The sequence below is a fragment of the Chaetomium strumarium genome (assembly GCF_033439665.1).
Source record: "Chaetomium strumarium strain CBS 333.67 chromosome Unknown B0T15scaffold_1, whole genome shotgun sequence".
Classification (NCBI taxonomy): Eukaryota; Fungi; Ascomycota; class Sordariomycetes; order Sordariales; family Chaetomiaceae; genus Chaetomium; species Chaetomium strumarium.
The window spans coordinates 7,317,672-7,343,549 of record NW_026944429.1 but is presented as its reverse complement, the minus strand read 5'-3'; the positions used below and the strand labels follow the sequence as shown (position 1 = coordinate 7,343,549).

The window sequence follows — 25,878 nt, the reverse complement described above, 5'->3', positions numbered from 1 at the left end:
TAAAAAAAGCTTGTTCAATATCGCGCAAGGGCGGGACACGACATGAGCCGCGCCAGCTCCATGCGTCGGGAGGGAGGGCCACACCTTATCTCACCATTAACACTCGTAACTGATCCAGAAGGTGGCAAGCGTACCTATCAGCTGGTTCGGCTTCCAAACACCAAACCGTGGTCTCTTTGGGTTCGGGACGGGGAGAGGCCGTGAACACTTGAGATCAGTCGGGGAGATGTCGTCCCGTTTCTGGCCGAAGAGCCAGGCAGATCAGTCGTCTTGTCGGCTACCCTTTGCCAAGGCCGATGTCATCACGAACTCGGCCTCATACAAACGTCTCTATGGGCTCATGCAGCATCGGAGGCCCAAAGCCCCCACCACCCATGAAGGTGTGAACGGTGTCAGCGACTCCGTTGAGCAGTGGCAGACTCTCTGTCTTCTTTTCCAGGCGTGAGTCGCAACGTTGCTTTGAGCTGCATGTTAGTATTAGTATTGGTGACATGACATCAATACCTGAACCCTGTGTAACCTGCTGCTTGGGCCGGTGCGCCCCGTAGGGCTGAGTCTGTAACTGCCGGGTCCTTCGTGGGGGGTAGAAGAACCGCTGAGACCCCAACTGGGGGAATGTGGGAAACAGTTGGGCTGCATTCTTCTGCTGCATGTGTCTATTTGAGCGGGAGATCCGCAAATAGGTACTAGGCAGCGTCAAAAAACCATGCCTCAACCATGCCAAGCCGTTCGGACACACATCACCTTCAGTACCTGGTATGTAGGCAACGGCCAGAGACCGACCTGGGAAGAGGCTCTGATGCTGTGGCGGTCTTGGCTACAGGGGTCTTGATGCCGCGTGGGGTCTTGAGGCTCTGAAGGTCTTGGCCTCTGACAATCTCCCAGGTTTGATGTGCGGAAGCACAGGTTGGAAGATGGGAGCTTCGCCAGAGGTTGTGAGGCCTTTAACTTCACTGCACAGTCATCGTTTCACGGTGAGAGGTCCGCAGTATGTTCGTCATCTGAAATCCATTAGCCTAGCAAAGCCAGACAATATTAAAAGCACGAATAGAATGGAAATCCTTTTGTCCCTTTTGATTCCTGCAATCCGCCTGAACGCCAATGTCCTCCCATCAAAGCCGAAGACCAACTCCCACTCTCGTGACTGACACACTATCTACGATCGTAGTCCCGGCTGTGGCTCCTGCTGCGCCTATTGTAGCTGTTGTAGCTACCGCGGCTGGGGCTCCTCCGTCTGCCGTAGCCGCGGCCGCCCCTGCGGTCCCGACGTCCTGGAGGCGTGCGGGAGCGAGATCGCGACGAATACGATGGCGAACGAGAGCGAGATCGATATCTACGCGAACCGCTCGGCGGAGGCAGCGGGGAGCGAGACCGGGAGCGAGACACGGACCGCGGGCGGTAGACGTCGGAACGCTGGCCGTAGCGGCCTGGGCCAGGGGACCTCCAGCCGCGACCCGCTGGTGCGCCAGGACCCGACGGTCCAAGCAGGGGCCTGACATTCGCAGGAGGACCGCGGGGGCCGCGACGCGCCAAAGGAGGAGGTGGGGAGACTTTGCGCCGCGGGAGTACTATCGACACGTTGATCACACTGCCGTCGAGTTGTGCCTCGTGCATGTGGGATATGGCCGACTCGGCGTCCGCCTCGTTGAAGTAAAGAATGTAGGCTGTGCCACGATTCGTACCGGCTGCATCACACAGAATAGTCAGGAGGAGCTCAACCATGAGGTAGCTGGGAAAAGAGTAGGCAATGCTTGGCACTCACTTTGTCTGCTGATGGGAAGGTCCAAATCATCAATCTCACCATACTGGCCAAAGATCTCGTAGAGATGGTCCTCGTTGACATTCTTGGTCAACCGCTCGACGACAATCTGCATTGAGTTAGCAACGCCGACTGCAATATCCGCAACGTGACTTGCCTTGGTGGACTTAGGAGGAGGACTGGCGCTGCGTGCCCTGCTCGGCGACCGACTTCTGTCGCGGCTGTAGCTCCGAGATCGCGAGTAGCTGCGGCTGCGGGTTCTGCTGCGGCTGGGTGTGCGGCTGATGCTGCGACCGCGACTGCGGCTACGGTATCTGCCATTCCGACCCGGTGAGCGGGCATCTTTGTCATAGGAGCGGCGGCGATCCATGGAGGGCAATCGCGAATATCGTGGCGACCTGGAGCGCGACCGAGATTCGTGCAGGTCGTCGGGAGGTAGAGGGTCGGTGGCCCTCATTGGAGAAGCCATAGTCGACAGCTGCACAGAACGAGATGTGGGCGAATGAAAATGCTCGTCAAGATAAGGGAAGCTTCAAGTTTGCCCGCGGCACCGACTTTTGGTTGCACTGACTTTTTGGTTGCACCAACTGAGAACAGGAAGCAGCGATTCGCGTGGATGCTGCATAACAGAAACGAACGCGCCACGATGCACGTGATTTGATGTGCAAAAAAAGAAACGGCCCCGCCTCAAGAACAGGGCCGCCCCACTTACTCCAGCGCGCTTTGCGTCATTGCCTTGGCGTCAACACAAGCTTCCCAGACTTTGGACCCTGAACCAAAAGCAGCTCAAGCAGAGCGAAACAACCATGAACTTCCACTATAGCAATACTTTCCCGATTAGAGCCAAGAAATGACAAATCAAAAATATCTCCTGAGTCTTGTCGTGCAAGAGCAATGGAACAGACGTGGCCTCCTGAGGTTCTCTTGGGCCTTGAGGCTTGGCCTGAGATGGCTGGCCATTGGATTGGGGACCCCTTTGAGCTGAGCTTGTAAGACGGCCTTCGGTTCGGACCAACAAGACCCTGAAGTTCGCCTATCTGGGCATTCCCCTTTCGTCATGGCCTCAATCTCATTGGACGAACAACACAACCTTAAGCCAACCTCAACAACGCTCTTGCTACCGCTATTGATGCCTTCCGCTTGACGTCATGCTATTGACACGGAAATCAGGTTTGGCAGCCTACGCGGCGGTGTGCCGGATGGGAAATGGCAGGACTCAAATAGGGGTCGTCACCCGCTTGGGTTGGGTCACTGACCGCTATCGACCTTTGTCATCTACGAACACGCTCAGACCCTGAAGTGCTTACCAAACAAACTGCCATACTACCATCCACCAATATGCCTCTGTTCTCACGCCACGCGGAACCGGTCCAACAGCCGGCCCCTCAACCTGTCTACGAAGAGCCACCCAAGAAACACGGTCTCTTCGGAAGCCGGCGCCACTCTCCCACCCAGGTCCACCCGAACGCCGCCGCCGACGGGGGTTACGGGGTCAATGGCACACGGACCTCATCCATCTCCCCAGAGCGAGAGCACCACGGCGGCGGCGGCATCTTCCGCCGGTCGACCAACGCCAGCAGCAGCACCTACGGTAGCGAGCGCGGCAGCGGCGGCCTGCTCCGCCGCTCCTTCGGACACGGAAACGGCAGCATGGCCGAGATGGACCCCTCCATTGTTGAGGCACGGCAACGCGTCATGAACGCTGAGGCGGCCGAGCGAGAGGCCGACCGCGCCCTCATTGCGGCCCGGGAGAGCGTCCGTGAAGCACACGAACATGTTCGCAGGCTGGAGCTCGAGGCCAAGGAGGAAGCGAGGCTGGCCAAGATCAAGCAGCACCATGCCAAGGAGTTCTCCAAGAGGGGCCAGCAGCTGGGACGTAGGTTGCCCCGATGAATAGTGACCCTGTTTGCTACCTGACCTTGAATGCTGACGCCGTTGCAGGGTTCGGAGCTTGAGTCTGTTCCTACGTTGTCAATGTTGATTTCCTCGGTTTCTCATTGGGCATTCTTCTGTTTCAGTACACCAGTGCGGACATTGTCCGAAGCGTTTATCTGCCATCTTATTCCCTTCCTCAGCTGAGCGTCACATCTTTTCTTGTTCAAGTACACTGATTGGTCATTATCGCCGTTGTACACTAATACCCCTGCGCTTGGATTATACCACTCATGTATTAGCTGATCAATGCTGCATCTATTGACACCTCAAGTGCTTTTGCCCTGATCATGACACTTGCTGCTGTCCCTTCCTCCACGCCGCGTACTTGCGGTATATGTCACGGCGGAAAATCTGCATTAGCTCCGCCATGACGCCGAGGTCGACAGGCAGCGACGCCTGGGGGGCACCAAGACCACACAGGCCGTTCTTCCGGTCGATGAACCAGGTGAAAGTATACCCTCCTCCCCATGTCAGCGTCCCCTCGCCATACCAGCCCTCAACATCCTCAAGGGTCAACACGCCGCTGAGGCCGTAACCTACCTTCGTCCCGCGATCGACTCCCAACCGGAAAAAGTCACCACTTGGGTGGCCCTCCATCGTCGCGCGGTGTCCCGCCTCGGCCTTGGGTCCGATACGGTTCTGGAACATCTCCTCTACCGTCTCCGGCCTGAGCAGCTTCCCGTCATTCGCTAGTAGCGACCTTAGCACCTTAATGTAGTCCCTCCCGGTCATAAACAAGCCATGCCCGCCAAAATCGCCCCGGCTCCGCTTGTTGATCTCGCCCGTACCATTCAGCACTGCAAGTCCCAACCCTTCAGGATCACTTGGGTTCAGATTCACCATCCTCTCCCGCACCGCATCCCCTTTCACGGGATAGAACTGCACATCATCCGCCTCAATTTCCAACGGCGCACAGACCCTCTTCCGGACGAACTCTCCGAGTGTCATACCCGTCAGCCTTTCTAGAATCCTCCCTGCCCAGTCCAACCCCGTCCCATACATCCACCCTGTCCCCGGCTGAAAGGCAAGCGGGTACGCAAACGCCTCCTCCACAGGTCGCGTAGCACCCTCAGCCAGGGGCGCCTCATTCTCCTTGCGCCACTGCATCAGCCTGGGCAAAAGGAAGTCATATGCCGCACCGGAGGTATGCGCCAGCAGCTGCTCCAGCGTGATGGGGTGACCTGCCACGATAGGTTCCAGCGCGCCGGACTCGGTCAGCACCGGCTGGCGCGCAAGCTCCGGGACGAACTTGGAGACGTCCTCTGTGAGGGTCAGCAGCCCGTCCTCGACGCACTGCAGCGCGCAGATGGCGGTAATGAGCTTGGTGGCCGAGGCCAGGTAGAGGATGTCGTCCAGCTGCTGGGGGCGCGTCTCGCCTGAGAGGAGGGTGCGCGAGCCGAGGGCGAGGTTGTAGGTGAAGTCGCCGGTGGTGTTAGATGCGCAGATGACGGCGCCGCGGATCGCGCCGGAGGCTAGGGCGGCGTCGTAGGCCGTTTCGATTGTTTGGTCCGCCATGGTTGCTGGCCACTGGCTGGTCATGGATGTGGGTGTGGGATTCGGGGTTGATGCGTTCGGGGAGCAAGAGGAGGAAGTGAGGAGAAATACACCGAGTCGACTATAAGAGGGTTGAGGAACGAGGACGTACGCTACGGCGTTTCAACACACCCACCCAAAGCCATCAGCTCCACCGTCTAGCGTATACCCTCCACGTAAGCCGCCGGCTTACTGGACAGCCCAGACTTGGAGGTGCGGGGATCATGCATCGTTCGGCGTTTTTGTGGTTTTGGACCCCACGGGTCTCAGCTAAGGTAGTATCCAGCGTATCACTCCGTCCTACGGATACCGCGTCCGTCTAGGCTCAGTGGCCCCAATTGACAAGCAGGAACTCGCTACACCTATGTTAGCTGGCGGATTGGAGAGTGATAAGGTACTTCAAAGGTGAGGATTCAAGATGTTAAGAGCAGTGCAAGGCACACAGCGTGCTGTCTCTAGTTGCCTAATGCCCAGAGGTCCGGAAATGGGAAGCTCGTCTACCTAATCTATGGTTGGGGCTCATCGCGAGATGGTAGTATGGTACCATGTTGGCTGTGCGGCCCGTACCCTTCTCCGCTCAGATACGGAAGCGTCAGTGCAATGTGATTCGAAGATGTGACGTAACGTATTTTATAAGCGAGCTGCGCATATAAGCGAGCTGCGCACTCTCCACTCCCCTACAACAACTATCCTTCATTGCAAGACAACAACACTAAGAACTGACTATAATTACATCAGAAGCAGCTGAATCAGACGATTCTACAGCCTCTTGGCAAGTGCGGGCATTATGGCCAGGCTTACCGCACACACCACAGCACCGAACCCTCGTACGCGCCCCCCCTGTACTACCACCATCCTGCTCCTTTTCTTGAGCCACCTCCCCAACCATAGCCTTCTGGTCTAGTTGATCCTTTGCATCTTGTACTGCAAGCGATCCCCCAAGCTGTATACGTGTTTTTTTGGCTCTCCGGCGCTTGCTTAGTGCCTCCTTGGCCTTACGTAGCGAAGAGACCTCTGCCTGAAGGAGGGCCACCTGGTGTATTATAGCTATTTGTGACGAAACCACAGGCAGTCCTGCCTCTGAAAGGGTTCGCCGGTCGAAGGTAACTGCTGGTCGGACTGTAGGTCTCGGTGAAGCCAAAGGGTTCATAACAATGCTGGCTGCAATGTCTGCACAATAGATAAAGGCTATTGCTTGAATTGCTCACTGGAGAACTTCCAGAGTTCTCCAGAACGAGTGACTATATACTGGCTATCTTTGGGTGCTCTCATGTGCTCTATAGAGCTCCCTAGAGCTCGGTGCTCTGTTGACTCCATCGAGAGCTTCCATTCCCTCGCGTTGATTGGCTTAACGTCACCTACATAGATCCGGGCCGTGCATGGATCCGGGCCAGGCAATTTCGGCTAATTTAGGGGCACCATAACACCATGCCCACCATCACCAACATGATCACAGCTGGGTCAAAATTGAAGCTATTCACAAGCAGACGACAGTGCCATGGCCAGAAAACAATGGGGGTCTGGAAAACACATGCAAACCCACCTACTTGAACACATCTGGGCCCATTTTGTAGTCCTTCCAAACACTCTTCGCAAAGCCCACTACCCCTCTTAATGCTATACGACGTTCCTTTTCCCTGGTTTCCACGGCTTCCTTAGCCTCCCTTTCACTTATGCGAGCCCGGATGTCTTCCACAGTCAGTACCCGGGCCTCACCAAAGTGCTTCCTCGAGGACTTTTTCCGGCTCTCGAACCTCTTTTTCACTACTTCCTGGGTCAGGGCCCTGAGTGTGGTATTGTCAGCTTGCATAGTTAGGAAGTAGTCTTTCATCCAGGACAGCCTGGCTCTCTTGGGGGTATCACAAATCTGGAACAGTTCCTCCACAACCTGGTTGATCTTTGTAGCCATGTCGCCAGTCACCGGGAGCTCGGCTCGACGGCCCTGTTGATCAGTAATACTGACCATCGCTGGGGTCTTCGGCCGGTCAGAGGTCCTGGGTCTGGGTGCCGTTGCGGGTGCTGTTGTGGGTGCCGTTGCGGGTGCCGTTGCGGGTGCCGTTGCGGGTGCCGATGTAGGTGCCGGTGCCAGTGCCAGTGCCGTTATAGGTGCCTCGGCTGGCCTATGCCGGGCTAGGACCTTCTCTGGGTTGTAAGGTAGTAACCCAGCTCCTCTCCATGCCTCCGGAATGTTCCGGAAAATGCAAGCCCGGGCCTTCTCATAATACCGGAGGAACTGGTGGTTATCTACCTTGACAGCTCCGAACAATGCCCCTTCAGTAACTAACTTACGGTAAGCCTTAGCCAACGGCCCGAAGACCCCGACATCAAGAGGTTGCAATTCATGTGTCGAGTGTGGTGGTAAGCAAAGTGGTATGATGTTGTGCTCCTCGCAGTATTCCACGAACTGGGGTGAAACATGGCTTGCATGGCCGTCAAGAATGAGGAGCCGGTATTTACCATGTGTTCGGGGTGCCGTATACTTGTCGAAGTGTCGGATCCATTCTAGAGCAATGTTGCAATCGGTCCAGCCGTTCTCACTAACCCGGATAACAAACTGGGGGTCGAGGTCCTTGGGAATCCACGCTTGTTGAATGCGTTTGCCCTGGAAGATGACGAAGGGTGGAAGGACGTAATTGTTGGCCGAGATGCATTCGATAATAGAGACCCATTCGCGGTTACCGGGTTGAACGACGGTCGGCTCTAATGAATCCCTCGGAACAATGACTTTGTGGTTGTCCCCAATGCCTTTTATGCACCCCTTTTCATCCATATTGTAGGTGTCGTCGTCAGCGATGTTATAAGCCAACTTGATAGTTTGATATAGCTCGAACCAATGTTGTAATGTGTTGTGATCGACAGCGTCCTTCCTAGCTTGGTCCAATGCCCGGGACCTTCGAGCTTTCAATTCCGGGTGCCGGTTCAGGAAGTTGTAGATCCACCGTTCACCCAAAGGCTTGATGTCTCCCTTAGCCAGCAACAACTGGGCTGCAAGATGTTCTAGTGCCGAGATTGACATTGGCCAGCCCCAGGCATCCAACTGGTAAATGGAATTAACAATGGATTGTTCCTCCTGTGGTGTCAACCGCTGCAAGTGCTGGGCTGCGGCCCGGTGGTTCTGCCGTCGACCGGTATACCGTTCCTGGAGGGTGGTTCGTGGTATGTCAAAGATGTGGGCCGCGTTTCGAACGCTGGGGACCTCCCCGGCTCGCAGGGCTTCAATAGCAGACTGGATGCGTTCTTCCTGGCTGTTGGTACGCTTGCGTGGTGGCTTCTTGAGTGTGGGCTTGGGAGGTTTGGGTTTGGATTGACTGGGCGCCATGGTTGATGCGGTTGGCTGACTGCGTTGACTGCGTTCATGATACGGTTAGTTGACTGCATATGATGCGGTCGGTTGAGTACGTACCATGCAGTCGGTTGACTGCGTCGATTGCAGTGGTGATGTGGTATGCTGACTGCGTTGGTGATGCCGTAGGTTGACTGGTATGTGGAAAAGGTTAGCTATTGTCAGAGGAGTTCAAAAAACAGGTCAAACCATGGATTCGTTGGAAAATGCGGTCAAACAGCGTGTTTGATGAAGTTGTTCGTGATGTTCATTGTGGCTGACAGTCGAAATGAATTCAGGCCAGGACCCTGGCCCGGATCCATACACAGCCCGGATCCATGCAGGTGACGTTAGCTCCCTAGGCTCTCTGTCTGCTCTCTAGAGCACCCTAGAGCTCCTTCTTATTGGTCCTAAATGATTGGTTCGGGTGCGCCCTGCGCCACCCGTCGGGTTGTCCCACCTGCAGCTGTCCTGTTGGCTTAATTCGTGACACTATTGTACCCTTAGTAAGCTGGTCTATAGCAGCCAACATCGAGGTTGGGGAGCTATTTTGATGGTTGGTAATGCGAGTCTTGATAAGCGTTGACTGCGACTCGGCTTTATGGGGGTTGTATGGTGTCTGGAAGACCTAAGGTTATATAGTGCTAGGCCGTGAGGTCGGGGGTGTTTGTGTACGAAGCTGGATATCTAGCTTGGAAAGCACCTTCTCTGGATTATACGGCATAAGGCCAGACCCTGCGAAGCTGCCTTGGATATTCCTCTTGGTGATGGAGGCAAAGAAGGCCTCGCGAAAGGCGCAAAGGAACTCGAGCTTGCTTATGTGGTTGATATGCGTGCGTATCAAGTCTTCAACCTGGCGGCCGTACGCCTGCTTCAACGGCCTAAAGCAGCCAACATCGAGTGGCTGGAGGAGGTAGGAGGAATATGGAGGCATGCAGAGCGTGATGATGTTGTTCTCTTGGCAATAGAGCTCGAATTTGGTCGAGTGATGGCTCTCGTGGCTGTCGAGGATCAACAACCGGTATTTGCCTTTTATACGAGGCGCTATATAGAAGTTGAAGTGCTTGATCCAATCTAGGCCTACTACGTTAGTAGTCCAGCCATTGTCGGTAGTTGCAATATGCTAGTCGGCTAGAAGGTTGTACTTGGTATACTAGTTGGCGAGGTGGTACTATGCGGCTAAGATAATGAACGGAGGGATGGCCCAGCCGAGGGCATTGACGCTCTAGATTACCGTTGCCTATTTGCAGTTGCTAGGCTAGGCTATCTTTACCTTGCTATAGCTATCTAAGGTCGTAATAACTATGCCTGCGAAGATAATGCCTATTATAAACCTAGTTTTATCGAAGTTGTAGATATCATCGTCTATAATACTATACTTGGCCTTAGTGTTCTATATAAGCGCAAACTATTCGCCAATGGCCTTTGGATCCTTATACTTAGCCCTCTAGTAGTCGTACTGATATATCTAACGCGTCCGGAGCTCTGGCTGGCGTTTGACAAAGTTATATGCCTAGAGCTTACCAACAGAGGGCGCATTATATACGCGTAGCAGTTGGTTGGCTATATCTTCAATACCATGTAGTCTTGGTGGAAAGGCTTGTGCAACTAGCTCAATTATATATTGAATAAGAGCCTTCTCTTCGGAGTCCATGAGCCGGCGCGAGTTAGGCGTAGTGTCGCGTCGTGCAGGGGTATTAGCGCATCGGGAACGGAGGGTTGATTCCGGTATATTGTCACGAGGGCCGTCGTTCAAGGCCAGGGTCAAGCCTCTGGTGGTAAACTGACTGCATTGCAAGAATATTGAACTTGCAGGAGGAAAGGAATCCTCGAAGACTGCAAGGTGCGAAGAAGTCTAAATACAGGATGTGGAGCATGTGCCCAGATGTGGAATGTGGGGCACCAACCAGGTTGACCAATCAATGGCCTGTGCCATGGTACGGTGGGTTCCACCGTCACAACCCCCCCCGGAACAGAAGACTCGCCTCGAGTCTTCCAATACAGCCGAATCCACCAAGTACATCATCCACACATACTAATCAATCGTACAAATCGCCGTTGTCATCGCCAGAGTCCTCCTCCAGAGCCTTCTTCATCGACCGGGGCTCAGGGACCATACCATACCTCGGCATATCCATAGCTGCAATGTCCACCGTGTTCAAATCCATCGGTTCACCCTTGTTGTGATTGGCATTGAAGGGCTTGGGGTTACCGGAACCGTGGTAACGTGTGTTGAGCTTCTGGAGCATTGCGACAAAGCCGTTGTAATCGTCGGGTACGATGACCTGGGCATCGAGCCGGGAGCGGGCTGATTTGTTCAAGCCACGACGAAGCATAGCGATCTTGGTATTGTCGGGCCATGTGTTCGCCTTAGCCGCGTAAAGTAGCCGTTCGAACCGGGCCAGGAAAACCGGAAGCGAATCGTCGTCGGCTTGTTTTAAGGCTTGTAGTTTGTCTTCGGCATCGCGCACCTTATTGGGGTCATCGAACAAACGGGCTAGTTGATTGAGCAGGTTCTGGGGGTCGTACTGCTTCGTGTCTTCGGCAACGGCCAACTGCGGTGTAACGAGCGCCTGAACCTTGCTATCAAGACGACCGTACACATAGAAAAACTGGGCTTCCGGAGCTCCTATAGCTTGACCGTCGATACGGAGCTTGGCTTGAATAGCCGGAAACCAGGTATCCCAATGGTAGGTGCCAGAGAATTTGTCGGGGTCGGGGAGGCTCGGCTTGGGCTTGCGGGCCGACTTGGTCCTCAAGTCGGTAAGCTCCTTTGTCAAGGCTTGAATCTGGGCTTCGTGGTTCTGAATAACCTGCTGCATGTGCTGAAGGGGGTCCATCTTGCAGGTCGGTTGTTGTTCGTGTTCGTTGTTGAATGCAGGTGCGAGAAAAAGAGGGCTCTTGCAATTCGGGATTCAGCCGGTCGGTCCACACACTTCTAATTACCACACAACCCATATGCAGGGAAAGAAGGTCGGAAACTGCCGCGCTTGCAATGAATACCGAAGACCCTTGAAGAAATGGCACTTCCAATTACCACCGTAACCCTTTAGTGCCAGGGAAGGAAGGCCCGAAGTGATGAATAAGGTGAAAAAATTCCGGGTGCCGACGGGGGGCTCTAGGTGCAGGCTCCGTAGTTGTTCGAATACGTGGTCAGGCCTCCGCTAAGACGATGTACTACGTGCTCGGTCGACTAGGCACGGGTCGGTTCGGAAGGTCGTAGCCGTTACGATGAATTGCCTGGCTAGGTACGCAATCCAAAGGAAGTTCAATATTGTCACGAGGGCCGTCGTTCAAGGCCAGGGTCAAGCCTCTGGTGGTAAACTGACTGCATTGCAAGAATATTGAACTTGCAGGAGGAAAGGAATCCTCGAAGACTGCAAGGTGCGAAGAAGTCTAAATACAGGATGTGGAGCATGTGCCCAGATGTGGAATGTGGGGCACCAACCAGGTTGACCAATCAATGGCCTGTGCCATGGTACGGTGGGTTCCACCGTCACATATATTGTATAGCTTGGCTGCGGCTCGAAGGCTTAACTTTTCGTCATTTTGGATAGCTTTAAGGGCCAAGATTACCCTTGTATCCTTTGAAGTAGGGGGCATATAGGTTGTGGGAAAATTCGATGTTAAGTGTAAAGAGGACGCGTTGTGGTGGGGATCGCGCAGCTCGCTTATATGCGCAGCTCGCTTATAAAATACGTTATGTGCTGTAGTACATTACATTCCTTGAATGTCCACCGCGATACCTGTCATCCTGTCGTAGTCCTTAGGACAACTTCTTGATATCTCGCTAAGATGACCCGGTGATTCACTGCCATAGGGCAATTGGACAGTGGCGTCAATTTGCTCAAGGTCGCTTACAGACACTCAAGATCGTGCCTTCAAGTTCAAGTGTTAAGTGTGGTTAGGAGTCACTTCCCTTATCTCCTCATTAGGAAATTGCGAACCTCTGAGTCATGATGGGTTGACCTGACTTCAAGGGCAGGAGGAGCCCCTCGCCTCGCTCTTGCTTAGGTACGGTAGCTACCTAGGTACCTGGTTGATTTCCATGGCAGCTGCCCCCGGGCCCATGTCAAGTGAGTGGCATCCTAAGGCCACTCCCCCGTTGCTTCCAAATTTCCGCCTGCTCTGCTTATCCAAACTTCTCTCATCTTCCAGACGTTAGTTGATGCCAACTTTACCCACCATACCACCGAAGAATTATCTCCTTCCGTCAGGGATTGCCTCTAGTTCAATTAAAATACTAAAGCTGGTCACAGCACCGAGTGGACAGCCCATGTCGTCACAATAATCAGCGCAGATTGCCAACGACGGAGACTGAGAGAGCCTGCTGGCCCCTACCGACTTCCATCGCTACAAACAAACTTTGCCGCATCGGCCAAGCGGCAGTTCCGACGTACAGCACTACAGCTGCTTTGAAGACCGTTGACAAGGCCGTTGTGAAAATTTTCCTCGGTCCCACGCGCCCAAGCCATGGCACCCGAGCGACCCCGAATGAGGCAATTTGACACGAACCAATTCGTGCCAATCCAGGCCAGCGCACCCATGCCACTCACGCCTTCTAAGACGCGCGCCATCTCAGAGAGCCCCGACGCCAAATCGGTCGCGTCGGCCAAAGACTTTCCACCGACGCGAACATGGGAAATGACGCCCGTGTTGACAGTCCGGACCTCGCTCTCCATGACGATGACCTTACCGACCATGAGTCTGAGTTTGACAACGGTTCTGAGGCTGATGCAGAGCCCGAGCGCGTCGCCAAGGAGGTGGAAAAGCCTGAAGGTAAGAAAGGACGACCCGTGGTGCCTACGAGGACCTCGCGGGCACCGAGTATGACCCTTTTAAGACAAACAAAATGGTGCAGACCAGCGCGCTACAGCGCATCCTTGACGAGCCTTGGTGTAATCGAGTCATTGTCGTTTCGACAACCCGGGCTCGAGTCGTTTCTTCGAGTGTTCTTCGGACACTCGTAAGAAGACTTGTTTCGTGGTAAGTGATTCATGGGCGACCCGCAAGCGTTTCGCTAACGCAAAACTAGTTGCCTCCGGAATGATCGGTGATTGCGTCGACTTTGTTGTGCTCGCGGATACGATTCGTGAGCTCATACGTATGCAGGTTTTACGATCCTCGGAATTTGCAGGGCAAATTAAGGGACATCTTGTGGCATATGATGAGATCTTCATTCGGTACGTTACGCCTACCTTATCCTTGAGTTTATCTGCTAACCAATACCAGGTCCAGGTCAAGTAGCTATAGACCGGTAGCATCACCACACCTCACTCTGAAGCTTCCGGAGCTTCTCCGTCAATTAAACCAGAAATCGCCGAAAACGATCGGCTAATTTTAAAGAAATGGTGGTCCAGCCTAAACGGGCACTACTCGACTCTGGCGCTCAAGCTGACTCAATGACCTCTCATCACCAACCCTTCTTCAAAACCATATCGTTTTGGAGGCGGCTTCTCATGATCCCCATCCACCGTCCGCTTCTCAGATTTGCATCACTCAGAAGGCAGCTCGGACTTGACAATGTTTCACATTGCAAGTCTAGCCGAGGCATCCCTTGGTCCCTCGACTCCCAGCCTCCCACAACCTTGCCGCGCGCATTGAGCAAACTATTATCGAAGAGTACGAAATGGCGCTAGGTGAGCATCGCCCATCGGGATACCATAAGGTCTATGCCAGGGACCCTGGGTAAGTTAGCATGTGTTTTGCAGATGGATATTAATGCTGACTTTACTATAGTACTGGTCCTGATGGCTATCCCACACGACATTCGGCGCGGCGCAGCGGCCGAGCTTGCCCGCCACGGACGTCTTCTGGAAGGCGGTGCTGAAGTAGTTGCACAAGCAGGCTTGGGCCATAGTCACCAGAGTGCGGCAGGTGGTGTCACAAAGAAGTATATTGGGCCGGCACGCGAGGATACGTGAAGCCCTCCGCGTGCGCCAAGGGCCAATTCGCCAGGCGAGGTCTGAGTTGCAGCATACTTCCGATGGCTCTTCATATCGCTCAACCCGCTTCTCCTCCCAGGCTATAACGCAGGCATGTATCGACAATGGCCTGGACTCTAAGAACAAAACCGACCGTGCAAAGCAATCCAGGCATCTTCGGGAAAGCACTACCCTTGTCCGCCAGTTTGTGGACGATTGTGAGAGCAATGGGGATTTCCTTCGAAGGCATCTCGAGAGTCGTGCACGCCGAGTCGGATGCGCCCGCGATGCTCCATGCGATCGTGGACTCGTGGAGCACCTTATGTTGCTTCGACTAAGGCCGGTCACAACAAGCCCCACGGCTGGGAATAAGCTTATCCGACAGACACGCCTTGAGTACATCAACCCAGAACGTATCAACGTCGACCCCATCGCGGTTTTAGACATGATCGCCAATTGGGCCCAAGTGCCCTACCAAACCATCGTGGACTGGGGAGTCAGACTCTTCACCCTCCTCGTGGGCTGCGGAGGTGGTAAACTAATGTCTGATCACAATAGGACGCCCTTGGCCACCCCATCTCGGACTATGCCCTTGTCCGGGTTGGTAACGCCCCCTTTACCGACTTCGACGCGGCGGCGTACGAGAACTATATCCACGCCCACGGAGAGGTCGTCATTTATACCTCGAATTTCCTAGAGTGGGACGAGCTCCGGGGTCGGCCCGAAAGAATGTGGTGGTCGGATATAATGGCGGGCTCCTGCGACGAGGGTATGTTACCAACAGGCTACTATATCCCTACATAACCCTTGGTCCCTTGTCCCTTAGTGCTCCTAAGAGGAACGAGATATTGCTAACAATAACCGGCTATTACTAGTAGTTACGGACCGATACGGGACAAGCATGAAGGGGGTTCGCGCCATTTGGCGCGTTAACATCGTGAACCCTGAGACATCGGGTCTCATTGCCTCTTTATATTTCTCCGGCTCAGGTGGCGCCGCTGGGCCGGACAGCAGCAGCAGGAAAAGCACGAGCTACAGCAGCAGCACCAGCAGCACCAGCAGCACCAGCACCAGCACCAGAAACAGCAGCAGCACCAGCAGCACCAGCAGCACCAGCACCAGCACCAGAAACAGCAGCAGCACCATCATCACCACCGCCACCAGCACCATCACCAGCACCAGCACTTGCATGGGCCGTGTATCGGCACAAGGGCTGGGAGATCACTGAGTCAAAGCATCGGGCTGATCCGGGAAAACGCTACCACAGCAGCTGGGTTCCCGGTATACGGTAGAGGAATGGCAAGATAACGATCGTGGATGGCGGAGAAGGTGCAGCCGATGAAGTCGAAGAAGTCGCTGAAAGTTGAGGCGACAGACAAACAGAAAGTCGACCATCTGGTAAGAGCCAAAGCTAAGAAACAGAGCGAGCAATTCTCGATAATCGTCGCCGCGTCGTCCTTGGCATAGGAAATTCCGAGATTTGTCACATCGTCCGGTTTAGTATTAACGACAATAAGAAGTCCCGAGCCCACTTCGATAAAATACCTCGCACTCGTAAAGGTAGCTACCTTTATCTATTACGAGAAGCCAGAACTGGCTAGCGATCCAGAGAACATCCCAGAGGATGCGGATGCAGGTGATGCGGTCAAGAACACGATATGGATATGGACTCTGATTCGATGGATGATGACGAGGATAAGCCTGCCGTACATGAACGGTTCAAGGACAGCGTTCCGGCACTCGAAGATCACCTGGTGGATCTGCATGCGGAGGAGGAATCGGAGGAGTCGGAGAAGGGAGAGTGAGAAGTCCAGGCGGTGTGGATAGGCTGAGGCCAAGACGATGTTCCAGAATGGACCAAATATGCGCTGACAAACTACACCTCCCTACGCACAGCGCTCACCAATGATCGCTGGTCCGTTTGTTTTGGACGCTTCCGCAAACTTATCAACACGCTCTCAAGGATCATCAGTGATGAGCTCCATGACCTCGCAGATGAACTGATAGCATGGGCGGAGGCCGTCTACCTAGACGAATACGCAACGAGACAAACGGGGGAAATAGGGTCGAGTCAGCGTCGAGGGCATGTTAGCTGGGAGAAATCTAGAAGACGCTTGACACTTCTAACTTGGCTTGTTAGAACCCCGTGATCGCAAAACAAGATGGATTCTGAGGGGGTTCAGCTGTTAACCTGTGACCGTTGTCCATTTCTTCACTTTGACGCAGAGGATACTCAGATACATGTATCGCAAATCCTCAGTTGACTGCATTACTGCCTTACCAACCGATCCAACTCCTGAGTGTAGGGGTCCTTTCCTCCTCCACTGAGCCTTATTCATCATGATATCGTGTGTATGTCGCTATGTATTTCCCACAGGCTGTAAACCGAGTAGGTAAGTAGTCAACAGAACATTGTGTATTTAGCCACTTCCTTCCTAGAGAACCAGAACCTCTTCTAGGGTAAGCACAAGATTCCCAATCTCTCTTTCTCATCCCTCCCTCAGTATCCAACTTGATTTTTTACTCTCACTCAAACTGCCCCTTCCTCGCCTCAAGATACTCCTTCCAGGTAGTCACCTTCAGTCCCACCTCGGCGAGCAGCTCGTGGCCATCGGTCAGCGACGCGCCCGCGAAGAAGCCCGGGTGCTCGCACAGCAGCTCATTCTCCAGGATCTCCTGCGCGATCGGCGGCGGCAGGAAGCCCTTGTACACGCCGTGGTCCAGCTGCACGTACTGGCCCCTGTGGCCTGTCACGGCCGTGAACTCGTCCATGATGCGCTGCGGCGTGTAGTAGTCGGCTGCGGCGGGGATGGTTTTGTTGAGTATCTTGGAGAGGGGCTGCTTGGCTATGGCGATGAAGTATTTTCCTAATGGCATGGGAATTGGGGGGGGGGGGTTAGTTCAGAACTAATAGGGAAGGAGGGGGAAGGGTCAACAGAGAAGAATAAGGAAAGACTAACCCATATCGTCCTCGGTGAAGATCAGCGGCAGCTGGGCCTTGGTGGCACCCGTCGGGCCGGCAAGCGTGTAGGAGCCGTCGTCACCCTTGCGGAGCAGGCCCAGGTTGGTGAAGTTGGTCATGTAGTAGCCCGGCTGGAGGAAGGTGGCGGGGATGCCCTGGGCGCGGATGTAGTCCTCGACGCGGGCCTTGCTGTCGAAGTGGTGCACGTGCGGGAGCTTGCCGCCCGAGGCCTTGGTGACGTCGATGAGCGACGAGAAGATCAGGTGCTGCACGCCCGCGGCCTTGGCGGCGTCGGCCACCGTCTTGCCTTGCGCGGTCTCGGTGCCCGCGGGCGCGCCCGTCATCATGTCGGGCAGCGTAACCAGGAAGAGCGTGTGCGTGCCCTGAACGGCGGCGTCGACCGAGGACCGGGAGCCCATGTCGGCGGCCGTGACCTCGATGCCCTGCTGTGCAAGGGCCTGAGCGGCGGGCTTGGAGACGTCGCGGGTGACGGCGCGGATCTTGAATGTCTTGGACAGGGTCGAGTCGGCGAGCACGGCGCGGATGACGGAGCCGCCTTGGACGCCGGTGGCGCCGAATACTGTGAGGAGTTTGGTCATGTTGGTTGGGATGTTTGGTATGGTTCAATTATGGATAGAAGGTGCTTTTTTGGCAGGTGTAACGGTGTATGATGTGAACGATGATGTGGTGTCTGGATGTAGGAGCTGGGGGAGTGAAGGAGGCGGGAGGGCAGGCTGTCTTATACCCATCTCCACTTCTATCTTCCCATTGAGACCTTCTCGCCCGCACTTTGGATAGAACTGGACGGTTCTCTTCGTGCTGGTATTTCCAATCAAGCCGCCTGCAAGACATGACAAAGCAGACAGAGTCCGACGTACGTCGACGCTTTTCTACAATGAGCTCCTTGTGCCAGGCTAAAGATCCGAGGTGCGTCGACGCCTTTCTATTATGAGCTCAGCTCGAGCTTATGAAGGCCTCGCTTACATATTCCGCATCCGTGCGGACGGCGGCGGCACCGACTGGGTGCTGCCGGCGCCGATCAATCGACAAGATTAATAGATATTTTCAATGTGTCTAACGATATTGAAATCCTACCCGCTATGCATCAAGCCAATCAGTCTTTTAGGTCTGGCAGCCCACGGCCCGGTTTGTAGCGGCTAATCTCAATCAATCGAAATAGTAGCGCCTGAACAGTCGATTTATTCGCCCCGGGGCTGCCGGCTTCTCCCCCCGCTTCGGACTCCGAACGGCCGGTGATTGGCTCTGGCGGTTTGTGTAGCGTCAACATTCTTGGCCCAGCTTCCTCCTGCTGCAGGCAAAAACCACACGCTCCTTCCGGAATTTATCAAAGTTCCATTTCATGCGGATGCAGAATGGAAGCCCGCCCAATCCCCCCGCGGCAGCAGCCGGTGCCTCCCCAAGCAGAAGAGCATCCACGCGGGGGTACACGGAAGGGCCAAAAGGGCCAACTCTCAAGCCTCTCGGCCCTGTCATGCGCTCAGTGCCGCAGCCGCAAGCTAAAGTGCGATCGCACGCGGCCTAGGTGTGACCGCTGTGTCGAACGGAACGACGGCTGCACATATCCCGAAGCCCGGCAGCGGGGCCTCGGTGCCCGCAAGACGGTGCGGGATCTCGAGGAGCGCATAGAGGAGCTTGAGGCACGCCTCCGGGCCGCCAATCTCGGGACGACCACACGTGCAACAGGGCAGGAGCAGTCATTCGCCGAACCAACCCCCTCGATGAATCCGGGGCCGGCAAGCGGCCAACTATTCGATCTGGGCTTGTTCGAGCAGTCTCCCTCGTTCGAGGTCATGGATGCGCTCACGGCCCTCTACTTCCAAACCATCCACCCAGGGGCTCCCATGCTTCACCAGGCGCGCTACACGGCGTCCCTGCGGCTTCCTCCGCACATGCGCCCGCCCATGTGTCTTCAGTACGTCGTGATGGCATCCGCGGCAGCAGTGTCGCCCACATACCGCCACCTTTCTGAACCTTTTTACCAGCGCGCACGGGTTTATGCCGAGGCAGACGAGCTGAAAGGCCAAGGCGAGGTCTACACCACGGTAGCCCACGTGCAGGCCTGGTTGCTCATCTCGGCCTACGAATGCCATGTCTATGCCGTCTTCACCCGGGCATCTACCAGCCACTGCCGCGCCGTCCGCATTGCCCAGATGCTCAAGCTGCACCAGCTCGACAGCCCACAACCCGACCCGTCTCCGAGCCTGCCTCCGCCGAGGGACGCCATCGAGGCCGAGGAGCGGCGTCGAACGTGGTGGGTCGCCTTCATGGCCGACCGCTTTCTCTCATCCACTACAGGCTGGCCGTCCCTCATCGACGAGCGACACCTCCGCACCAACCTCCCCACCACCGAAGATGCCTTCGCCGCCGGCACCGAAAACCCCCACCCAACGCCACTATCATCTGGCATCCAGCGACTGGAACAGGTCCGAGGAAACGAGTTGTCCCCCTTTGCCCTCCGCCTCCTCGCCGCCAACGAACTCCTGCACGCGCTGGATCACACCGCAAACTCCCCCAACCCACAAGACGCCGGAGACCTAGACACAAACACTGACAGCCCCTACTGGCGCCGGCACCGCGAAATCGACAGCAACCTGACTGCACTAACCTTCTTCCTCCCGGAACCGCAGATGAACCCCTCGGCCAACCCACGCAGCCTCGACGCCATCACCGTGCGCATATGCGTCAGCATGGCCGTCCTCCACCTGGGCCGTTCTTCTTTTATTAAGGCCCCTAATAACCAACAACAACAACATCAAGAAAAATCGTCCGCGGCGTGGAAGGAGTGGAAAGAGGCCCGCCTTCTGCCCGCCGCAGAAACCGTAGTATCCGTCTTCCGCGCGGCGCAGGCAGCCAATTTCCTGGGCACGGCCATTCGCAACCCTTTACTCCCCTTTGCCGCCTACATGGCTGCGTCTGTGTTTCTGTCCGACTGCTTGTCCTCTGCTCCTCACGGGCAAACTCAAAATAGTCGAAAGCAAAGCAGCGAGGCGAATCTAGTATACCTAGCCGACACGCTTGTCCTTTTTGCGAGTAAAGAGAGTCCCCTGGTCCGGGCTAATGCGCTGCAGTTGGCCGGGGATCTGCTCCGGGCTGGGATGGGGTCTGCGTGGATGGACCGGTTGAGGTTGATGATGATGATGATGATGATGCGTGATGAGCCTGGTCTGCCGACGGGAAACTGGAATATGGGCGGTGAGAAGGGGATTGTAGCTTGTAGAGAGCCCATGTTGTTCTGTCCTGCTATAAGCTCCGTGAGTGGCGGTACGAGTGGTGGTGGTGGTGGTAGAGAGGGAATTATGTTGGGAGGGGGAGGAGGAGGAGGGGGAGGGAGCACTGGCAGTGGGTTTGTTGGTGATGCTTCTGGTGGTTACGATAACTCGTCGTGGGCTATGGGACTCCCTACTAGTAGTGCTGCTGGCGTGTCCGTATTGCAGGTCGGTGAGCCGAGCGGGCTTTTCGAGCAGCTGGACCCCATGGGCTTGGAAGAGTTTTTACTGGTAGATTGATACTTGGAAATACTTGGATAAGGCTTTTGAATACATGGTTCACTAGCCTGAAGTGTGGTTTGCCTGTTTCCCGAGAATCGAGACGATCTCCTTGACGGTGGAAAAAAGGGAAAAGGCCCCCTTCGAGATCTGAAAGTCTAGGAGTGTATATAGCATTCCCATGGGTCAGTAGGGTATGCTAATACCCAGCTAGGAACCTTCTTTCTGCTTCTCAACATGCGAGAACTTGGTGTGAATCAAACCCGTCAAGCCTTTCCCTGTGCCTCGCGTTCTCTCTGTGCCTCCATTAAGCCCGCGCTTGTCCTGAGGAGATGATTACTACAGGGATGCAAAGGGAGGAGGGGTTATTGCACTTACTCCATGAAAGAATCCCACCCTGGGAGAACAATGAGTGCCAGGAGTAGCAGAGCGAGGATCTGCCCAAACCCCCATTCCCTCTCGCTACCCTCTATGTCAACAGGAGGCGTTCCCAGTGCCTGAGTTTGCCGTAATACTCGAGAACTACTGACGAGCCCGTATATCGTGTAAGCGGGAACCAGTATTGCAGTCCGGAAGAATCTCAGTGCGGCACCTCTTGTGCCGGCAATCCAGGTGCGGAAGCCTTTCCAATACATGGCAAGAAACACCACTAAATGCCCTAGAACGGCAGCTAGCAAAAGCAACGTCCAGCGGACTGTGAACGACGCGACGACTGGCGGTCGGTAACCCGCGTAGTAACAACCCAGCTGAAGGGACTCGTCGAAGGGCGATGCGGCTTCGTAAAGATAGGCAAACCAGGTCGTGTATCCCAGGAGGCCCAGATTCAACAACATGACCAGCACTCGAGGGGTGTTGGATCCGGCATTGTCGATGAAATATCCACTCATCGCCACCACGGTTAGAAGATGGGTCACCGTGCTCAAGAAAGCCAGCTCTGCGACGATCCGTAGATGGTAGATGGTGATCTCGCAGTGCTGTACGAGAGAGGCAACTTGCACGGCGGTGCCGGTGAATAGCTGCGAGTCGTTCAGTGCCAGAAGCAGCCTGTCGACGACCCTGGCCCAGAACCCGGGATTGACCCACAGCCAGCCGTCTCCCGACGGGAACCGGACTATGTCCTGTTGGTATGGTGTGAGGAAGAATTCAGTGATGAAGTCGAAGAGGATTCGGTAGAACCCAGCAAGGACTGTGACGGAAGTTGTTACGAGAAATGAGAGGATGATCTACCTCGTGACGACGGCATCGTTAGTGACCGCGTTGACTAGTCCAAGCCGGGCCATTTTGTGCTAAGGTACTAGTATAGTCCTCGACTTACGCCAATTCCTGCAATGTCTGGATTTGCCTTCACTACACCTCTTTCGAAGCCGCACTTTTGAAACTCGAACTCTGCGCAGGTAGCCATGGTTTGTTCAGAACCAACACGTGGGGCTCTTCCAAAGCTTCTCGTGCAAAGACGATGTGGCTGTCTGTTCGGTCCCTTCACTGTTTGTACAGTTTGGTGTCCGACTAGGTGCCCTCGCTTGTCGGATTGGATTGCAGGTAATGAGACATTTATAATGTCCCCTTGCAACCCGCTAAGATTCGTTCCACATCTGATTGGGTCTGTAGTAGTTAGGCAGCAAATGCATGGCGGTCTAGCCCCTTTTCGAGCTGAGCAACGTTGGAATTTGGAAGGCTTCCGATTTGACGCAGCATCCGAAGCTTGAGGTGTCACAACATCCGATATCTGCATCATCGTCGCCTATCAAAATAGATATACCGGCCACACTCCTATGGTACAGCCGCAGACGGACTATTATCACTCCATCCCGGCTGCAGATAATAAGAAGCACACTACCGCTTAGTCTTAGCCAGCTCAGTGTCTGTGCCCAGATGCTTTTCCTCTCCACCTGTCAACCATCACCCTCAGAGCCCTTACCCCCTTCGCGTCAGGGCTTGGGTAGGGTAGATCACTGTATGGAATACTATAGTGTGAAGCGGGCCGCACTGGCGCTTGGTGGGCGCTTATTAGCATCCATACCGGGATTAGAGGCAGCTGCGCTCATCGCCGCGACCATCTTGGCATGGTGCTGGAGAAGGGGGAGAATGGAGCAAGTGCCGCCCAAGAATAAGGGACCAGTGGCTGGATACCACGACGGATATCACAACAAGCCATCTCAATATGCACTGGCACAAGCGTCGGCGCCATCGGCGGAGCTGCCTTGGGGTGAGGGCATTCATCCGGCATATGAGTTTCCAACTGGCTCGGGAGGGGCATAGATAGCAATCTGCTAACCGATCGTGGGCTATATCAAAAACACATTGAGCCAACCACTTGATGAACCAAGGTTGCCTCCCCAAGCCCCAGCTGACCACAGGCCTGTAACGGGACTGCAAGGGGGTTGGACACTGTGAGTGCGAAAAGAAGCTTGTTAGTGGAGAGACCCGCAGTCTAGGCTACCTCAAAAGGAGAAATATATTTTCCAAAATGCGACGAAGGGTGGGAAGCGAGAGAGCTGGTCTGCTCGCCGTGCGCTCTCACTTTCTGCTCAGAGTCTCCCTCACGGCAGCATCCTCCGAAAAGGATGCGCCTCCGTGTTGAGCACCCACTCATCCAAACTCACCACCCCGGGCTCCGAGTAGAGCAGATAGAAGTACTTGAGCGTCTCGCTCAGCCAAAAGCTCTCCATCGAGTCGCTCATCGGCGGCGGCTGCCCCTCGCCGGGATGGACGTCCAGGATGGCGCTGTTCGTGCCGCGCTCCGTGCGCGTGGCCTTGTCGATGGCCGTCCACATGTCCCACCCCAAGTCCGGGAGCGCCGCGTCCGCCGTCACGCGGTACAGCACGAACACGCTCTCGACCGCCTCGGGCCGCAGGATGTAGTACCGCGCGTGCATGTCGGTGAAGCCCGGGGGCAGGTTGTTGCGCGCCTGGATGGTCTCTGCCTTGGTCTCGGCTCCCGTTTGCGGATGGTGCTCGTCCCAGTCGCACGACGAGGCGTCGTCCGGACAGGCTGTGAGGCGGCATGCCTCGGGCATGATCCCGAGCGGGACGGCCTTGTAGAGGGCGATGCAGCCGTGCGTCAGTTTCCTGGCGAGCTCGACGTGTGTGATGTTGGCGGTGAGACGGCCGCCCAGGGCCAGCATGCCGCCTGCGAAGCAGGACAGGTGCTGTGCCGATGTTTCGAGTCTTGGGGTGCCATGGCTGTCGACGCGGACGGTCCCTGACACCAAGATGTCGTTGTTGCCCCCAGGCAGGAGGGGCCGGTAGAAAAGATGTCTCGCCGCGGCGTCTATGCTGCGGGAGTACATGGTTTCGTATTCCGGCTGCTGGCCTCCAAGAAGTGCGATCATCTTGGCCGTGTACTCAAAGGTGCTGTCGGCCTCAGCACCGAGGGTGTACTCGTCTCCTGAATCGAACGTGTCCGCGGTGATTCCAACTGTGGTTGGCCAGAGACCGGGGACCTTGGTCTTCATCTGCGTTTCGCTGAGAAGGTCCGTGATGCGGGCCACCGTCTCGTAATACTTGGGGTCCTTGGTCAGCAGACTGAGACGGGCGAACTCCATGGCGTGCGAGCCCAGCTCGGCCAGGAGTAGTTGCGCAGGATCGGACTGTTCCTCTCCTCGCACTGCGGCATGGAGATCCCATTTGGGGACGGGCAGTCGGGACGGCGTGTCGAACGCCTTGTACAGCATATCTCCAACATCGCGTGCCTTGGAGAGAAGGCGGCGGTCTCCGCTGAGGTCGTAGGCGGAGAGCAGACCGCCGAGAAAGCGGATCGAGGTTTCGAAGGTGCTGATCGGGTCGGTAGTGGTTGTGTTGGCGAAGGTAATGCTCTTGTGAATGGCATCGACGGCTGCGCTGAACTCGTCCCGGAGATCCATGATCCACAACGTGTCGAGGGTGTCGACCAGCGTTGCGCCCCAGCCCCCGAAATTGTCTCTCGGCTTCGCACTGATTGGTGTCACCTCGTCATGCAGCCAAGCGTGTTCCTTGTACGTCCTCCAGCAGCGGAGAAAGGCATCTTTAATGGCGCCTTGCCGCCGTAGCCGAATGTCTCTGGCCGCTGCTGTCTCAGCGGGGAAGTTTGCCTGCACGGCCGGAAAGTTCTTTGGTCTTCCCGTCGGCAATGGTCGAAAGGAAGTCAAGGGGTAGTGTTGCTCTATCGTCCGCCATATGTAAGTATCTGAGTCTCATAGTGTCAGCTCCTTGGCCCGCCAGTCCTGGGGTCTCTGCGCCCATCGTACCTCGCCTCGGCCACCAATCCTCATGTATCGTGGGAAATCCGGCAATTGCAGGGAGCCAGTGGACGATCCACAGCAATGTGCATGCTGCAGCTGTGACGGCTATGTACAGTCGTCCCCGTATCAGTAGCATGGTGTCTGTTGCGAGCGGAGACTCGAGCGGTTGCGTGGGAAAGGCTGAGGTTTGCTATTCTCCCACGATCATGATCATGCCGATGACCGATGTCGTCTGAATCTCACGGTGAGAGGGCATAGATGCTAAGACGCTTAGAGGGCCATGCGCAACGGGCGACAGGGCTCTTGCGGGATTTTGAGGAGAACGATGTGAAGTGGAACGGGGAGGGCTCGCAGCATTTTCCGAGACGGCAATGCGGAGAGAACAAAGACTTGAGACGTCGCGGGAACCGGGGTTGCTGTTGGTTACCTTATTAAGGTATGTATTGTATGTACGGTAGGATTATACTGTGTATGCTGTGAGTTTGGGACCAATCGAAATGAATCGGGAAAGTAGCCTGATAATCAACAGAAGAGTCCCGTAAGCGCGCGGCGAGGCACTCTGCCGTTAAATAACCGCCAGGGGGTTGTTGACGAATGGCCAACGGGTTCAATCCGACGAATTATCGCGAAGCTTGAAATTGACATGCAGGCCACCGGTTTTGACAATCACCAACATACTTTACATGCTGCTTAAACCCACCCCATAGCTGCATTGTG

At 55.4% G+C, this 25,878-nt stretch overlaps 9 protein-coding genes across 9 annotated transcripts; 4 read left to right on the top strand and 5 right to left on the bottom strand.

Moving 5' to 3' along the window:
- Nucleotides 1-991: 991 nt before the first annotated feature.
- B0T15DRAFT_405897 (uncharacterized protein) lies at nt 992-2,370 on the bottom strand. Its single transcript, XM_062865304.1, has 3 exons — nt 1,917-2,370; nt 1,763-1,868; nt 992-1,685 (listed from the first exon to the last, which is right to left on the bottom strand). The coding sequence occupies exons 1-3, from the start codon at nt 2,226-2,228 to the stop codon at nt 1,153-1,155; spliced, it is 951 nt and encodes a 316-aa protein (XP_062727417.1). The 5' UTR covers nt 2,229-2,370; the 3' UTR covers nt 992-1,152.
- A 727-nt stretch (nt 2,371-3,097) lies between these two features.
- On the top strand, nt 3,098-3,714 carry B0T15DRAFT_508178 (uncharacterized protein; the record flags this gene model as incomplete). Its single annotated transcript, XM_062867699.1, has 2 exons — nt 3,098-3,635; nt 3,701-3,714. The coding sequence occupies 2 exons, from the start codon at nt 3,098-3,100 to the stop codon at nt 3,712-3,714; spliced, it is 552 nt and encodes a 183-aa protein (XP_062727416.1).
- A 265-nt stretch (nt 3,715-3,979) lies between these two features.
- B0T15DRAFT_482613 (beta-lactamase/transpeptidase-like protein) lies at nt 3,980-5,209 on the bottom strand (the record flags this gene model as incomplete). Its single annotated transcript, XM_062866114.1, has 1 exon — nt 3,980-5,209. The coding sequence occupies one exon, from the start codon at nt 5,207-5,209 to the stop codon at nt 3,980-3,982; it is 1,230 nt and encodes a 409-aa protein (XP_062727415.1).
- Nucleotides 5,210-13,186: 7,977 nt separating this feature from the next.
- B0T15DRAFT_490233 (uncharacterized protein) lies at nt 13,187-13,436 on the top strand (the record flags this gene model as incomplete). The annotated part of the gene is made up of 2 exons (XM_062866663.1): nt 13,187-13,328; nt 13,411-13,436. The coding sequence occupies 2 exons, from the start codon at nt 13,187-13,189 to the stop codon at nt 13,434-13,436; spliced, it is 168 nt and encodes a 55-aa protein (XP_062727414.1).
- Nucleotides 13,437-14,644: 1,208 nt separating this feature from the next.
- Nucleotides 14,645-15,626, top strand: B0T15DRAFT_571965 (uncharacterized protein; the record flags this gene model as incomplete). Its single annotated transcript, XM_062870875.1, has 3 exons — nt 14,645-14,990; nt 15,032-15,242; nt 15,349-15,626. Coding segments are annotated over exons 1-3 (684 nt in total), but the record flags the coding sequence as incomplete, so codon positions are not given.
- Nucleotides 15,627-16,907: 1,281 nt separating this feature from the next.
- On the bottom strand, nt 16,908-18,268 carry B0T15DRAFT_81535 (uncharacterized protein). The gene is made up of 2 exons (XM_062871350.1): nt 17,434-18,268; nt 16,908-17,340 (listed from the first exon to the last, which is right to left on the bottom strand). The coding sequence occupies exons 1-2, from the start codon at nt 18,032-18,034 to the stop codon at nt 17,000-17,002; spliced, it is 942 nt and encodes a 313-aa protein (XP_062727412.1). The 5' UTR covers nt 18,035-18,268; the 3' UTR covers nt 16,908-16,999.
- A 464-nt stretch (nt 18,269-18,732) lies between these two features.
- B0T15DRAFT_565167 (binuclear zinc transcription factor) lies at nt 18,733-20,652 on the top strand (the record flags this gene model as incomplete). The annotated part of the gene is made up of 3 exons (XM_062870657.1): nt 18,733-18,844; nt 18,899-20,423; nt 20,615-20,652. The coding sequence occupies exons 1-3, from the start codon at nt 18,809-18,811 to the stop codon at nt 20,650-20,652; spliced, it is 1,599 nt and encodes a 532-aa protein (XP_062727411.1). The 5' UTR covers nt 18,733-18,808.
- Nucleotides 20,653-21,139: 487 nt separating this feature from the next.
- Nucleotides 21,140-22,343, bottom strand: B0T15DRAFT_549305 (uncharacterized protein; the record flags this gene model as incomplete). The annotated part of the gene is made up of 2 exons (XM_062870215.1): nt 21,140-22,164; nt 22,257-22,343. 2 exons carry the CDS (start codon nt 22,341-22,343, stop codon nt 21,316-21,318), a joined length of 936 nt encoding a protein of 311 aa, XP_062727410.1. The 3' UTR covers nt 21,140-21,315.
- Nucleotides 22,344-23,339: 996 nt separating this feature from the next.
- On the bottom strand, nt 23,340-25,444 carry B0T15DRAFT_81421 (glycosyl hydrolase). The gene is made up of 2 exons (XM_062871349.1): nt 25,168-25,444; nt 23,340-25,106 (listed from the first exon to the last, which is right to left on the bottom strand). Exons 1-2 carry the CDS (start codon nt 25,295-25,297, stop codon nt 23,482-23,484), a joined length of 1,755 nt encoding a protein of 584 aa, XP_062727409.1. The 5' UTR covers nt 25,298-25,444; the 3' UTR covers nt 23,340-23,481.
- Between the last annotated feature and the right edge of the window lie 434 nt (nt 25,445-25,878).

Coding starts and splice junctions, on each gene's coding strand:
- B0T15DRAFT_405897 (XM_062865304.1), bottom strand. CDS start 2,228: ATGGCTTCTCCAATGAGGGCCACCGACCCTCTACCTCCCGACGACCTG. Junction 1,869..1,916: donor CTCCTCCTAAGTCCACCAAG/GCAAGTCACGTT, acceptor AACTCAATGCAG/ATTGTCGTCGAGCGGTTGAC. Junction 1,686..1,762: donor CCTTCCCATCAGCAGACAAA/GTGAGTGCCAAG, acceptor TGTGTGATGCAG/CCGGTACGAATCGTGGCACA.
- B0T15DRAFT_81535 (XM_062871350.1), bottom strand. CDS start 18,034: ATGACCAAACTCCTCACAGTATTCGGCGCCACCGGCGTCCAAGGCGGC. Junction 17,341..17,433: donor CTTCACCGAGGACGATATGG/GTTAGTCTTTCC, acceptor CCATGCCATTAG/GAAAATACTTCATCGCCATA.
- B0T15DRAFT_81421 (XM_062871349.1), bottom strand. CDS start 25,297: ATGCTACTGATACGGGGACGACTGTACATAGCCGTCACAGCTGCAGCA. Junction 25,107..25,167: donor GGATTGGTGGCCGAGGCGAG/GTACGATGGGCG, acceptor TATGAGACTCAG/ATACTTACATATGGCGGACG.